The 14,026-nt window shown below is 40.9% G+C and overlaps 2 protein-coding genes across 2 annotated transcripts; both read right to left on the reverse strand.

The window, feature by feature from the left end:
* Positions 1–281: 281 nt before the first annotated feature.
* Positions 282–2,267, reverse strand: LOC115751462 (NAC domain-containing protein 2). The gene is made up of 3 exons (XM_030689381.2): positions 2,009–2,267; positions 1,612–1,886; positions 282–884 (listed from the first exon to the last, which is right to left on the reverse strand). The coding sequence occupies exons 1-3, from the start codon at positions 2,166–2,168 to the stop codon at positions 414–416; spliced, it is 906 nt and encodes a 301-aa protein (XP_030545241.1). The 5' UTR covers positions 2,169–2,267; the 3' UTR covers positions 282–413.
* A 7,506-nt stretch (positions 2,268–9,773) lies between these two features.
* On the reverse strand, positions 9,774–14,025 carry LOC115751431 (proteasome subunit beta type-3-A). Its single transcript, XM_030689340.2, has 7 exons — positions 13,880–14,025; positions 13,596–13,777; positions 13,379–13,486; positions 12,562–12,651; positions 11,138–11,222; positions 10,805–10,899; positions 9,774–10,135 (listed from the first exon to the last, which is right to left on the reverse strand). Exons 1-7 carry the CDS (start codon positions 13,883–13,885, stop codon positions 10,087–10,089), a joined length of 615 nt encoding a protein of 204 aa, XP_030545200.1. The 5' UTR covers positions 13,886–14,025; the 3' UTR covers positions 9,774–10,086.
* Position 14,026: the final 1 nt, after the last annotated feature.

Below are 14,026 nucleotides of genomic sequence, written 5' to 3' on the forward strand. Positions count from 1 at the left end.
GATCTCCATCATCGGTCGTTAGATTCAAATTCTGTCGCCTCGCATTTTCTCTCGAGCCTTGGATTTTGTGCTCATAAGAAGAAACCAAAGTACTTTTTCTCAGCAGTAGGAAATGACATGACCATCCTGCGTAAGAGATTTTCAATGGGGGAGCGTTCATTCATAAGGGCTAATGATTTTGTATGCACACACGAAACACAAATATACAGACGATCTGCACAAGCTAACGGCTAAATCTGCAGCTACATCCAAGGCCCAAACATCACTGTCCGATCGAACTAATCATCTCCCGGACTCCGATCAAACTTAATCATCTCCCCGACGCGCCCGCACTGGTGCACTCATGGACTCGCAGTCTCGTGCTACCGCCGCGTCCTCTGCCAATTTGGCTCGGTACAACCCGTGGTTGGAATTCAAAATGGCTTCTGCAGGTACATGAACATGTCCTGCAGTGGTGACATCTGACTGCCGCTACCAAACCCTGCAGGGGCCGAGACCCCGTAGCTGCCTCCGCCGAAATCAAGGATGCTCTCCCAGTCGGTCTTCCACCGGGGCTCGCTCTGGACCTCGCACGCGAGCTCCGGCGTCACCACATGCTCGGAGCAGCTCGAGTCCGTGTGCAGCCTCGGCACCGAGTCCGACGTGTCAAAGTGCACCAAGTCACTCAGCGGCCCCGCGTGCTGTGGCAGGGGCGGCGGGGGCAGCGCCGGCATCGCTGCGCATGCCGACAGGACTGGCGGCTTCTTGTCCTCGTACTCCATGAAGCTGTCGGTGGCCGTGGGGCCCAGAGAGTGGGGAACCGGGGGCGGCGGCTGCACGTGGGGCGGCTGTTTCTCGATCGTACCCTTTTTGTTGTATATGCGGCACAACACCCAGTCATCAAGCTGCCATATAAAAAAAAAAAAAATTTAACGAAGACCAATCGGATTAAAATAATAAACCCCGGTCAACATGATCTGAAGAAATATTCAACTTTCACTTTCGCACACCGTTGTCGTCACCCGTGACGTGACTATGGAGATAAGAAGGAATCCCGCAGCCCACGCGTTAAAAAAAACCGACCTTTGGTCGTACGGTATGTTCCCATGGTTTGAAAATATCCGTCAAATGCCTTGACGCTCACGAAAGTTAAACACGTTCATCCATCCATTTCATTTGACCGCACTCTCAGTCTCACCCATAAAACACACGTTTTTTTTTTTTTTTACCCATCGATACCGTTTGGTCTCGCCACCACATCATTCGTGCGAGACATGAGGAGAGGACGGCTCGGCTCGGCTCGGCTCGGCTCATGTGGGTGGGGGGTGAGATTTGACCGAAGCCCCGTTGCGATGACGTCACGCATGACGCCAACATGTTTTTTTTTTTTTTTTGTGTGGTCTAAGCCAAAATGTAAATTTTTTTTTTGTCAGAAAGCCAACATGTATTTCGAAAAGCATACTTCCGCCAGGCCTAACATAACCCGAGAGGTTACCGAAATGATCTGAATCCTAAATGGCACTCTACGGTGAATGTACGTTTGTACCCCTCGGAGACACGACCGAATAACCCAAAAAAAGAAAAACGGACCAAAAAAAAAAAAAAAAAAAAAAAAAAGGGAGAGGGACATACCCTCAAGCTGTTCTTCTTGCGGACGGTTCTGTCCACGTCGGCGAGCCGGTACTCATGCATGATCCAGTTGGTCTTGTCCCCCCTCGGGGCCTTCCCCGCGTAGAACACCAGGGCCTTCTTGATCCCGACCGGCTTCGGGCTCCCGATCGGCTTGTCCGCCCCGGTCGCCTTCCAGTACCCGGTCCCCGCCGCCCGGTTCGGCCTCGACCCGTTCGGGTACTTCCGGTCCCGGGGCGAGAAGAAGTACCACTCCTTCTCTCCGTACGGCGCCAGGGCTGCACTCAGAATAATCCACGACGCCGTTTAGAAAATCAGGCAAAAACGAAACAAAAATTCCTAAAATTTGGCAATTTATGCGGACGTTCTCTTTTGTTTTCTAATTATCAGGCATATGTACCGGGGAGGTCCCAGGGGTCGTGTTTGTAGAGGTCGAGCTCGGCGACGATGGGGACGGTGATCGGCTGCGAGCGGCAGCGCCGGACCAGGTAGTGCATCACCAGCTCCTCGTCCGTCGGGTGGAACCTGAACCCCGGCGGCAGCTGCATATCCACCGTCATCTCTCTCGCTCTCTCTCTCTCTCTCTCTCGTGCTTGTGAAGTCTTCCTCACTGTATCTCTGCTACACACGGAGGATAGCGGAGGTCGGATCGTTGAAACTTAGGACGGAAGGGAAGGGCGAGATTATATAGGGCGGGCGAGAGGGGTTGTCCGGGGGGCACGTGGAGGGAGGAGGAGGGAGAGGGTTCTGGAAAACACGTGGGCGGTACACGTGGAGGGCGGGCAAGTGGGGTGCGTGCGTGGCCGTCGCCCACATGCTGGACTCCGATTTTGTCACTGCTTACGATATTTGTTTTGGACTCTTGTGCTTAGTGCGTGCCCTAGTCAGTGGCTAACACAAAATCACATGTATTTCTTTTTTTTTCCTTTTTTCTTTTTATGACATTATTTACTTTAATATATCGCAATAATGAAGATATGATCTTCATAACACACGATTAGGTTGTTGTCGGTAGGGGTGAGCGTGGTTTCGAGATAGAAATAAAAATCGAAAGATTGAATCTATGGGAGCATAAAGGTACGTTCGACAAGCAGACTTTCTATTTTCTTGTGCTATGTTTTTGCGTGATACAATAGTATTTCATAGAGTTCGATAATATGTATGTAATCTGGAATTACCAATATGAGCTTTCATTTTTAATGATATTTATGAGTAAGACTTTAACTTTGTTAATATTCAATATTCTTCAATTGTCTAAATATGAGTTGTGGTTAATGGATTGTAATAACAAATGGTAGTTATTAGAAATGATGATTCACCGTAATTGTTTAATTAAAGATACATGTGGAACATGTAATCGATTTTGTAACCTGTGACGGTGCAAGTTTTAGGTTCCATGATATGTAGACTAAGTTTTAGGTTTTAATAATTGAAGAATCGATCCGAACATCGTAGGTTTCAGCTTCTATATGGAACTTGTCCCGATCTTGTAACCGTCTACCTTTAATTGTCAGAGGTAAATAAATAGATTTTATTAACAAGGATCTTTTTAACAAACTAAGAAATCATATTTAGTACATCATTTGCGTAAATCCAAATCATATTACCAAAGTTATGATCGACAAGATTATGTCTTTTTATTTTTCCTTTTATTTTGAATATTAAATAACCAAAGTTGGCACCGATGAAAAAGCTATATATATATTTTAACTTATATTATTTTTTGCTTCCATCTGAAACTAGGGGAGCTTTGGAGGCAGACAAATGAACGGTGGATTGGGGTGGACAAGTCAGGCGGGAGCCTTTCCACGTGGCCAAGTTGAGTTGTCAGCATCAACCCTCCCGGCTGACAGAAGGGTGGTCCCCACCCGGTCCTCAAACATTTAACAAAACATCTCATGGAGGCGAATCACATGCTGCCACGTGTGTCGAGGAAAAAAATTGACCATGCTTCGGGATTGCAGAAAAATTGCAAAGGAAATTGTCCGGAGAAAATGCGAATATTCTCTTTTTATGATTATGATTTATTTATATAATAATTGGGCTATCAATTTTAATCGGATGGTCATTAGTCACTAATCAAATTCCCATACATTCCGAAGAATCGAGATTGCAAGGAGGAAAAAGGGTGATCGCGAAATCGAATCTTCACGGGTCTTCGTTGTTTTCAGCTAATTAAACCGTTTAGTCAAACAACGTGCGGTCAAAGCACCAAATTTTCACCTTTTGTCAAACTCTCAACGTTATGGTTAGACATGGATAAAGGGCAATTGAGTCTTTTAGGCACCGTTGCTTCATCTTAGTAAAGATGAGGATTTTCGAAATGGAGATTAAAAGCGATGAATAGGAGATTGACATTTTCCCCTCTTTTCTTAAATCCTCGAGCGATTTGATTCACAGTATACATATTGCATATCATGTACATTTTCGAGCGCCGGATGAAAGAAATAGACATAGGATAACTTGTGGAGGTTCGAATATGATACATCGAAGAGGTTTTTAGGTTATATCGGAGGATCGTGTCGTCCGAGCAATCGCATAATATAAATGTCGCACGTTTCGTTATTTTCAATCTAAGAAAATGATCAACCTAATAGTTTATACTCTATTATTAATTGAATGGATGGGTGTCGTGATTGGCCTAAATTTTCGGCTCGATTTGTGTCCCGACCTTTTTTTATTTCTGGGTAAATGTTGACTTCTCCGGTTGTTATAAAAATTATTCGGATAATCATTTAATCTTTTGTTCAAAGGCGATTATCCCGATAGTAAAAGCCGAAAATGGGATCATATTGCAAACAAAATGAAAAGAAGTTTGTTTCTTAGAATAGCTTCCATTTAAAAGCTTAGAACTTTATGGCATCCAAAATTGGGAAACTTCCCTTTAGATCGCTCCATTTTCAAGTTCTTATCAGCAGATTATGCTCATTTTCCATCAAACATCGCTACCAAATGGAAATTACCTACCTATCTATTTATTTACATTCTATGCGATGCACAAAGCCAAGGGCTGCGGTAATCTCGTAACTCTGAATTTTGGTGCACACTTTTTCAGATTATCAACTCACACCCCTCCTCAATATTAAAGGAAAATAATACATAAGCCAAAGTTCGACATATTTTGGCAGAAGTGCACAGATCTCGTACATTCATGTACGCATAACCTCACATTTGAAATTTATATTTATGTGTACATGCTGTAAAAATCTACCAATCCAATTGAACTAATTCAGATGAATCGAGATCAACCATCATTTTCCAATGGGAATTATTTGTTTTCATCATTCAACGTGGTAACTTTGATTTCACTATGTTAGAAAATACATTGATGCCAAAATTAACATTCCTTATATCGCTGTCTACTATTTAATTCATCCTTTTGACTCCGCCACTAGGTTGATGGATTGATTCATTGAACCTACCCAATAAAGGTGTATGCTAAGCGTAATCAAAGGAAAGTTTGTTCTAATATGGTTAATTGATAGACTAAGATCACGAAAAATTTCAAACTGGTACTTTTATAATAAATTTCCTCAAAAATAATTTTTTGATAAAAAAATTCCAAACTCGTACACTTACGAAAAATTTACCATTCGTTAGTTTTTGTTAAGTTTTACTATCAAATTGCGGAGTTAGGTCATACGTGGCGGTTGATGGGTGTACTAGTTTGAGGTTTTTGCCATCGTTTATCACAGATATATCAATTTGAAATTTTTCGTAGTATTAACTTACTTAATGAAAACTAACGAAGGGTAAATTTGTCATAGGTATACCGCATTAGGGGGTTTTTAGCGGTAAAAAAATTAGTTTGAGGTAAATTTATCAAAAGTGTATTAGTTTGGGATTTTTTGTGGTCAAAAAGCTAGTTTTCGATAAATTTGTTATAAGCGTAACAATTTGAGGTTTTTTTTATTTTATGGTATCGACCCTTTATTTTTCAACGAAAAATGCAAAGAATGGGTTCCCATTAAATTATAATACCACTTATCCTTTCTGGATTAATTCAGAATTCCTTAATTACGTAAATCGCATCTTACTTCATTTTCATGTCCCCTCTAATCTTTCTTCTTCATTTTTATTGTGTTTCTATCGGACAAGGTTATATCCAAGAGAGTCCAATTCCGAATTCGCAGATGCGAAACTGTTTAAGATAGAGAAATTATCAGTGAAAGCGAAATCAATTAGTCATCCGCAGCCCTAACCATATTACGCTTCTTCTTTAATTAAGTATGAATAATTACTTTTGTCAACTAATCCTATCTTCGACCCCCGCCAAAAAAAAAAAAAAACTAAATCCTATCACTTTGACGAAATTCAAACATCACTCGTGGAAAGTCTCCCATAAATAGCGGAATCTCGATTTCTTCGCCAGAAAGCTTTCGGACTTTTTTTTGGTTCTTAGCTTAGGAATCCTATTCCAGGATATGGACTTGTGTCTTATCAACTATTAAAGAAATCTCTGTCCTAAGCAAGACTTTAAGAGACGCCGTCGACGAAATAAAAAAAAATATTTTCTTTTTTCTCAATTTAAAAGAATGACGGTGTTGAAGATAAACTCCACGTCAATTTAACGGATATAGTAGCCTCTTGCGCCTGGGGCGAGTCATCGCAATTTCAACTCCTGGATAGTTGGCCTGTGCTTCGCACAGTACTTGTTAACCACCTAGCTAGATACGTACCCCTAGTTAATAAGCACTGAGAATAGCTCCAATTGAAAAAATTCAAACCATTCGTCGTGGTCGGAAAAAATTCCAAATAAAAAGCGTGCTATCATTTTCTAAAAAAGGGCCGGGTCCCGAAACGAACCTTATTCCAAATAACTGCAAGAAGTATCATCAGTTTCTCAAATAAAGATCCGGACATGAAGTGGCTATGTCAATTTCTATTTGATATAAGATCTATTCGAGACTTTTGAGAAAAAACGACGGCACTCCATGCAATTATTTTGGATTTTTTATTTTTACTTGCAAGTCAAGAAAAAGGTCAGATTTCGCACTCAAAGGCAGCGGTGGAAAAACGTGGTAAAAAAAAGAATTAGGGTGGTGGGGGCGCAGTTCAGAAGCTTCCCAGCTATTTCCCTCGTTCGTTCCTATCCGGAGGACAAGTCGCACTGCCGTAGAATTAAATGGTCGGATCGGGGTCAAATCTCACACCAACCCACTTCCCTAGAAAGTGGTCCCTGTCCTTTTTTTCTCGATCCTAGGATTAGAATTCACACCGAGAGCGTGAAATTGACCCCCCGACGCTCACGTATGATTAATGTTTTCATCGTGCTGGGTCGTACAATAATAGCCCCTTTTTCATAATAGTGAAAGTCTTGTTGAATAATGACATTTTCCCTTTTTTCGGGTCAGAGTTGAATAATGACATTGAGCATCGACAATATATGTTTCGAATCTAATGCAATTTTATCGATGGAGTCTTAAATCTTTCAATCGTGCCTCGGTTGGACCACGAGGGCATTGCGCGAGGCCGCTACACCCTCGCCGGCCCAAAAACCATACAAAAAGGTAAGGAAAAGGGAAAAGAACCATAACTAAAAAAAAAAAAAATTAAAATATTGTTAAAGATGTCCATGTCAATGCCGACCATGTTCGGCGTCCATGGCGGGGATTTCTTGTCAAAATTGGCTAGATGGACGTAATTGGCGAAACGAGAAAACATTTAGGGCTATTGACACGATTAAAATGTTTAAGATTGAATTGGCAGAATCATGATAAGCTTATGACATTTTTGGTAATTTTTTCCCATTTCGAAGTATTTAGACGAGCATATGCGAATAAGCTTCCGAATGGGAGATTAGCGGACGCGCTATTCCGGCTTGCAAATTTTTCGCACGCTGGCATCGGATTTGGCAATAGCTTCGCCGTCGTGGATCTAGCTTGGGAGAGCAGTCGTGAAACTAGGGCAGTTGCCTTCTTATTTATTACTATTGTGGACAGAAACATGATTCTGCGCTATCAAATATGGGATTTTGCTTTGAACAAGTCACTTGCACGCTTGGAAAAAAAAGAAGAAGTGTGTCCCAATCGGCATAATTTTCTCGTTCTTCATAAAAAAGAAGAAGTGCAGATCCGACGAGCGAGAAAGCGAATTAGGAACATTGAGCAAAGGCAAAGCAATTGGACGGTGCGAAATTGTCCCGCATGAGAAACATGTGAAAGAACACTGAACCGAGACAAGCACTGATTCCGGCGCCGTAATTTGTGTCGAAGCAGACCGCGAATTAGGATGCCGACGAGAGCGACGGCAATCGTTTTCTGTTTGATTAGAGCTTAAACCCTCAAATTATTAGTTTTTAACCTTTGATTTTGTGCATTTTAAACCTTTCGTCATCGAGTGGCATTTTTACTTTCTTAATTTTTTTTTTTTCTTTTTAGTCTTAGGTGATTGTTAATTTTGGTGACGAAACACACGACAAGAATAAATAATGTCGTTTTTGCGAAAAAGAAAAGGATTGCCCCTCCTCGCCCGACCACTCGCAAGGGCCATGACCCTCCCTACAAGCAAGAGGGCCTTGCTTGCCCTTTGCGTAGCTCGATGGTGGCGCTGTGATCGCGACTACCTAGAGAGGGGCCTAGCCCTCAACCTAGTGGTGGCGAGGGCGGCCCCATCCTTGCTCGATGATGGCGACCGTGCGCCACAATCGAGCTCCATAGGGGTGCTTGGCCTCCCGGATCCGGTGAGGGCAAGCAGACCATTGTTCGAGGTTGGACGAAGGTCGACAACCCTCACTACAACCCCAGCGAGGGTTGCCAGCGGCTGTGCCCCTTGCAAACCCTGACCCTGATTCTGCCATTTCTTTTTTTATTTTTCAGTTTTCTTCATCTCCTTTATTTTTAATTCTCCAATGTCGTCTTACAACTACGTTGTTTTGAGATCAAGAATTCAAAAAATGATTAAGAGACCCACATGTGATTAAAAAAAAAAAAATCATAAAAGGAGCAAAATGGATGGCATCTTCCATCTACTGAAAAGGTGACGGAGTTGACGGAAGAATTCAAACGGACGAAGTTAATAAGTTTCAAGATTTAAATGCACGAAATGAGAACATTACGACTTCAATGCAAGAAGTCTGATAAGTATTTACTGGCTTTGCAATTTTGATAGTGGTGGAAACAGATTGAGTTGGTGAGCAAGAGAAATTAAAGTTGACGACTTATTAGAAAAGTGGATGAACATGACAAAAACAATAACTGAGCGTCAATAAGGAACCCAAATAAGAGTTCATAATTTAATCGGAGAAAAATCAGCATGTCACTTAAATAAAGATTGAATAAATTCGTATAGGAGTTGGTAAATTTAAAGCTTCAATCAGATAGCCAAATAAAAATTAGTAAAAAGCAGGAGATCGTCTGTAAACTATCAAAACCAGTTAGTGATTTCATAAAAAAATTGGTAAGTTTTTGAATAAATAACCAAGAAATGAAGTGACCTATGTCACGTACACACATACAAAACACACTTCCAGAGATCTACAAGTACGTTCTTTTGTTCTAACGGAACAGCAGAATCATCCTTGATTACAACTAATTCTTGAGTACGCAACACTCATCGCATCATGCTAAGCCATGCTCGTGCTCATGCATAATTTTTTGTACTTAACCGCGAAATCGTAAAGAAAAGTACCTGCTCACAAGGGCTTCGATTAGTCAACAAGTAAGCACCATGATTTTGTAGCGACATACAATTTGCATCTACGTAATTTGGACAATCAATCTGATTGTTCAAAAATTATCTCAAACCCCTTTCTTCCCTCTACAAGCTACTATTATCAGTGTCACCCCAATATGCATAATGCACGGGCACTTATGGACAGTTTGCCTTGAGGGACACTGATTGTGGAACCTAATCGGTGAGCTAAAAGCATAACGTTTCTAAGCTAAAAAGCGAGAAAAATAGAGGAAAAAAGGAGTTCCATCGTCTCGTGGAGTGGCAAGGAAAAACATAATCTACCTGCATTGCCTGTAAAATGATTTGCCTCAGCATTCAGCACATGCTTTCTAAGCATCCAATTGCAGATATGGCCTCTGCATTAGCAGACACGGAACGCCAGAGCTCATGCTAGATCTTCATTCAAAAATGACTTGAAAGGAAGGAAAAAAAAACGGATTCGGTGCAACATAACTTGCCAGTTGCCACCCAGCAACAGGTTGTATGGCCAGTAGAGGAAAAAAGAATAGCCATTCAAACTAAGTGTAGCTGATGAACTAGTTCGCCTCATATGGCAGTTTTAATTCCCATTAACTGATATCCATCCATAGCGATGAGGGAATGTGATCTCTGCATCCAGATTTCAATCACATTGCAGACACAATTCTCAATAGTTCGGCACAAAATAATCCAAAACAGACAAAAGGAGCAGTCCCTAATTAATTCACTTTTCTGGAACAAAACAAAAATAAAAAAAGGATGATGGAGAAGCTACAGGTGGTTGAGGAACATTATGAATGATCAGCTTCCAACTCCAGAGAAAGATCAGTCCATTCTCCCCTTCAGAATTCGTTCTCTGATTTCAGTCGGTGTTCTGCACGAGGAAAAATCAAAAGAGACAACGATGGCATCAGCCATAGTTGTCATCGCCCTTATACAAATGCTGTAACATTCTGAATGCCAGGCTTGTATTCTTTTCGTGTATCTTACGACAGATGAATAAGCAAATTCCACCAAAAAAGAAAATCAAAGAACTAGGGAAGTAAAACGGAGACACCATCATTCCTTTTTAATCTTCTCTTCCAGGGGAGGGGTTCCGCTTTGTTCATTCCTTTTTATTTATTATTATTTTTTTTTTATTTTTTTGGGGGGTGGGGGACTATCTTTGTCAAATTCACCACATCCAAAACTGACTTCACCTGGTATTTATTCTCATTAAACTCAGAAGTACTTACAAGCAATGTTTGCCAGATAATGAGGTAAAATGATGCTGCATGGCATATTGTCATAGCAGCTTACTTCAACTATCCATTTCTCTCCAAAAAACCACCATGAGTGAGAAAATGAATGTCTAGAAACTGAAGAGGGCCACAGAGTTTTAGATTTTACCACATCCATGAAGAACCAGAAACTACAATTTAACCTCATGCAATGGATACACTGCTCACACAGGAGGGTACTACCTCGACACAGAAAGCGCATATTCATACAGATAGTCATGGAGACATAACATAGTCATAAAAAAGATGAGAAGAAGGCTTACACAACATAGACATGTCCTCCCCAACCACTTAGACAGTCCCTGTCTACTGATGATAACAAAGCTTGAGAGACAGTTTCGAACAATTCCTCAGCTTCCTGATCAAAATCAAAGGCAAATCCACAACAATGAGTTGCCGCACATGCAATAAATAGCATTTCTGCATTATTATGAGCACACAACTTGCGTAAAGAAAACATTACACAAGGTGTGTTGGATCCATGATGTGGCATCATGAATAACTTTTTAACCAAACATGACACAAGTCATGCATCCAACGTAGTTTTCTCTACACAGATTGTGCACCAAACATTATTTATTAAGTTACAAACCAACCATGTCAGGCTTGAACATTGACTCGCAGGCACCATAAAGAGATTCTGAGGCAGTGCCCGCCACAACAAAATCTTTAGCAAGCTCCCTGGAAAACAGAAGCAACCAAAAGAAATCACTGGACTATAGAGAAGCAATTATGTATAGCAACGAAAAGATTATAGTATCGTAATCATCTTTTAGTAAAGTGAATCTTTTAGATAACACGGTGAAGACAATTAACCACAAAACAAGATGGGTTATTAAAAGAGCTCCACATGGTCTATGACAAATTTCCCTTGTAGGTAACAGTTGGTTATATTTGGATATTGAATGAAGACAGCAGCATATGACCTATAAAAATTCATTTCCCAGCTCAAAGGGAAGCAATATGTTAGGAAATCATGAAAAATAAATAAAGTACTTTCATTTGGTGTCAGATGCAAGGAAATTGGAAAAATCAAAACACAGGTTAGTCGGTTACTAGAACTAAGATAGGACTTCTAGAACTACAGATGAATAAGCAGGATACCATAAGCTACATAAATATGCTTAACAAAACAACGAAACAAGCTCATGGCAAAAGAACATGATTCGAACCAAGAATTCACAAATACATCTTGGATAAGGCTATCATTATCAGCAAAGATTTTGCCACCATTGCAGAAAACAAAAAAGAACAAAAAAAGATGTGACTCGCGATAATCAAGATAAATACCAGTAACAATATTCTGTGGAAAGCACAGGACAGCATGGAAAAAGGACATAACAACAGTACAAACAACTGGGGCAAAGAGCACAGCAGGAAATTGTTCTTAAATCCGAGAATTCCATTGCTCAACTATTACACTTGTTTCTGCCTTCCAAATATAGTGCGAACTAATGATCAAGCAGCGCCTTCATACACAATAGAAATCATATATATATGCAGAGAGAGAGAGAGAGAGAGCGAGAGAGAGAGAGAGAGAGGATTTGATCATCATCACAAACAAGAATTAGGTATCAAAGGTCAGCTTAACCACTACTCAGAGTTAATGGGTCGATTAGGAACTTAATAAGGCATTTCCTCATTCATGTGCAAATTAACTTACATAAAATAAAAACTTACCTAAAATAATTTACCAGATGTCATTGAATTTTTTTCAGTATACACTAAGACAGAATTCAACAGCCGAACAAGCAGTTGATGGTGCAAGCAATTGGGCCACTCATTTCAATTAAAGATTTAGGATTTCAATTGAAATTTCACAATCCAATGGTCCTGAACTGAAAAATCTCTATAACATTAGAGATACATGGTAAAGTTACAGCTACCACAAAATTTAAGGGGGAAAAATTAGGAAGACATGTAGTATGAAAGACGATGTCAATACTGTAAGCTGCAAGAATTTCACAATTAGCAGTTACCAATACGGGTGAAAAAGAAGAGTCAATCGTAACAAACATACTTCGCTCCAATAGAATCCATCGTGCAAATGAAGGGCTTGTCTCCATCTCCCAGTCCAGCAATTACAGGTTGGCAAAAGTATGGGCCAAATCTGAATAGCAGACAAAAGGAAATATATTTTAGCTAAGAACAATCGACCAGCCTGCACAACTTGAGAAATAAATAATAGATGCCAATATTTGGGGCTTTTCTAGCCTTTTCCAATCATGCCTAGAAAGAACAAGAGGAACTTGTAGTGAAATGAGGACGAAGGTTGAAGAACATATTGAAGAAACCTCATCCTACAGATTTAAATTTTAAAACCCAGTGGATTCGGAATCACAAAAGGCTATACAAGATCATCAATCTCTATAATATGAAGGAAGAATTCTGCAAAAGCATCAATACTCTGCGATGACCTAACACGTATAACTTAAAGACCACAACAGCATTTCACATCTCAATGTTCATATCAAAATTTTTTCTGATGGGGTGAAGGTCTGGTTGATTTGTGGCTGGACCAGTCCAAGACAAGCTAAAATGAGTCTAAAATCACAGGGACTATCCTCTATTGCTTGTCCGCTTGTTATAAGTGGAATGTGAACACAAAGCACACAATTTTAGACATTTTCCTACACAATTTACATTTTCTTATGCCTTATGTAACCAAGTAAAGGAACATCTTTAAGAAGCCAAGTTCTTATCCCACGAATTGGTTCCTAGCGAATGTTCTACGCTAACAAGCAATGCACAGAGTTAAACGACTCCCCACGAGTCACTTTTCCGAACCAAAATGGGGAAAAAAAACAAAACCTTGCGAAGTAACAGTTGAAGCTAACCTTTTCTCGTAGAGAAGGGCTGAAACAAGGCTAGCAAATGTCTCGGGCTTCATGTCCCTCTCTTCCCGAAGCTGATAAAGTTTGTGCCTAAACACAAGCCTCTGGTACCTTCAAATTACACGCCACCAAGACTCAATCGTTCAATAAACCCGCCAAAAAAAATCACATTCAGTTGCAACTAGACCAAAACTGAGCTTAAGAAATCAACAACTATTACAGAGTCTGAGCATCGGTGGCGAGTCCAGAGAGACCGAGGAAGAGCTTGTCGTGGACCTTGTAGATCCTCTGGAAATCGGTGGCGATCGTCTGGAGCTGCACGCCGAGCCTGCGGTCGCTGGCTATCGCAAAGCAATTCTTTCCCACCATGGCGATTAGGGCACTTCCGTTGTACTCGAAGATCTGCACGGGGTCAGGCACAGTTCCAATGAATCAATCGACGACGGCAAAATTCAACGTCACGATTCCGGGGAAAGCTGGCACGATAGACACTCGCGTACTTACCGACATCGAAGATTTTGCGGGTGTACCGATTCGACGAGCGAGGTCGAGCTCCGCAGGATGGTGAAGATCTCAGCAAAGATGGAAGGTCAAGTGAGAGTGTGTGTGCAAGCAAAGCGAAGGTTAAAGGAAGCACAAAATCACATTGGC

The sequence above is a fragment of the Rhodamnia argentea genome, chromosome 2, assembly GCF_020921035.1.
Source record: "Rhodamnia argentea isolate NSW1041297 chromosome 2, ASM2092103v1, whole genome shotgun sequence".
Lineage (NCBI taxonomy): Eukaryota > Viridiplantae > Streptophyta > Magnoliopsida > Myrtales > Myrtaceae > Rhodamnia > Rhodamnia argentea.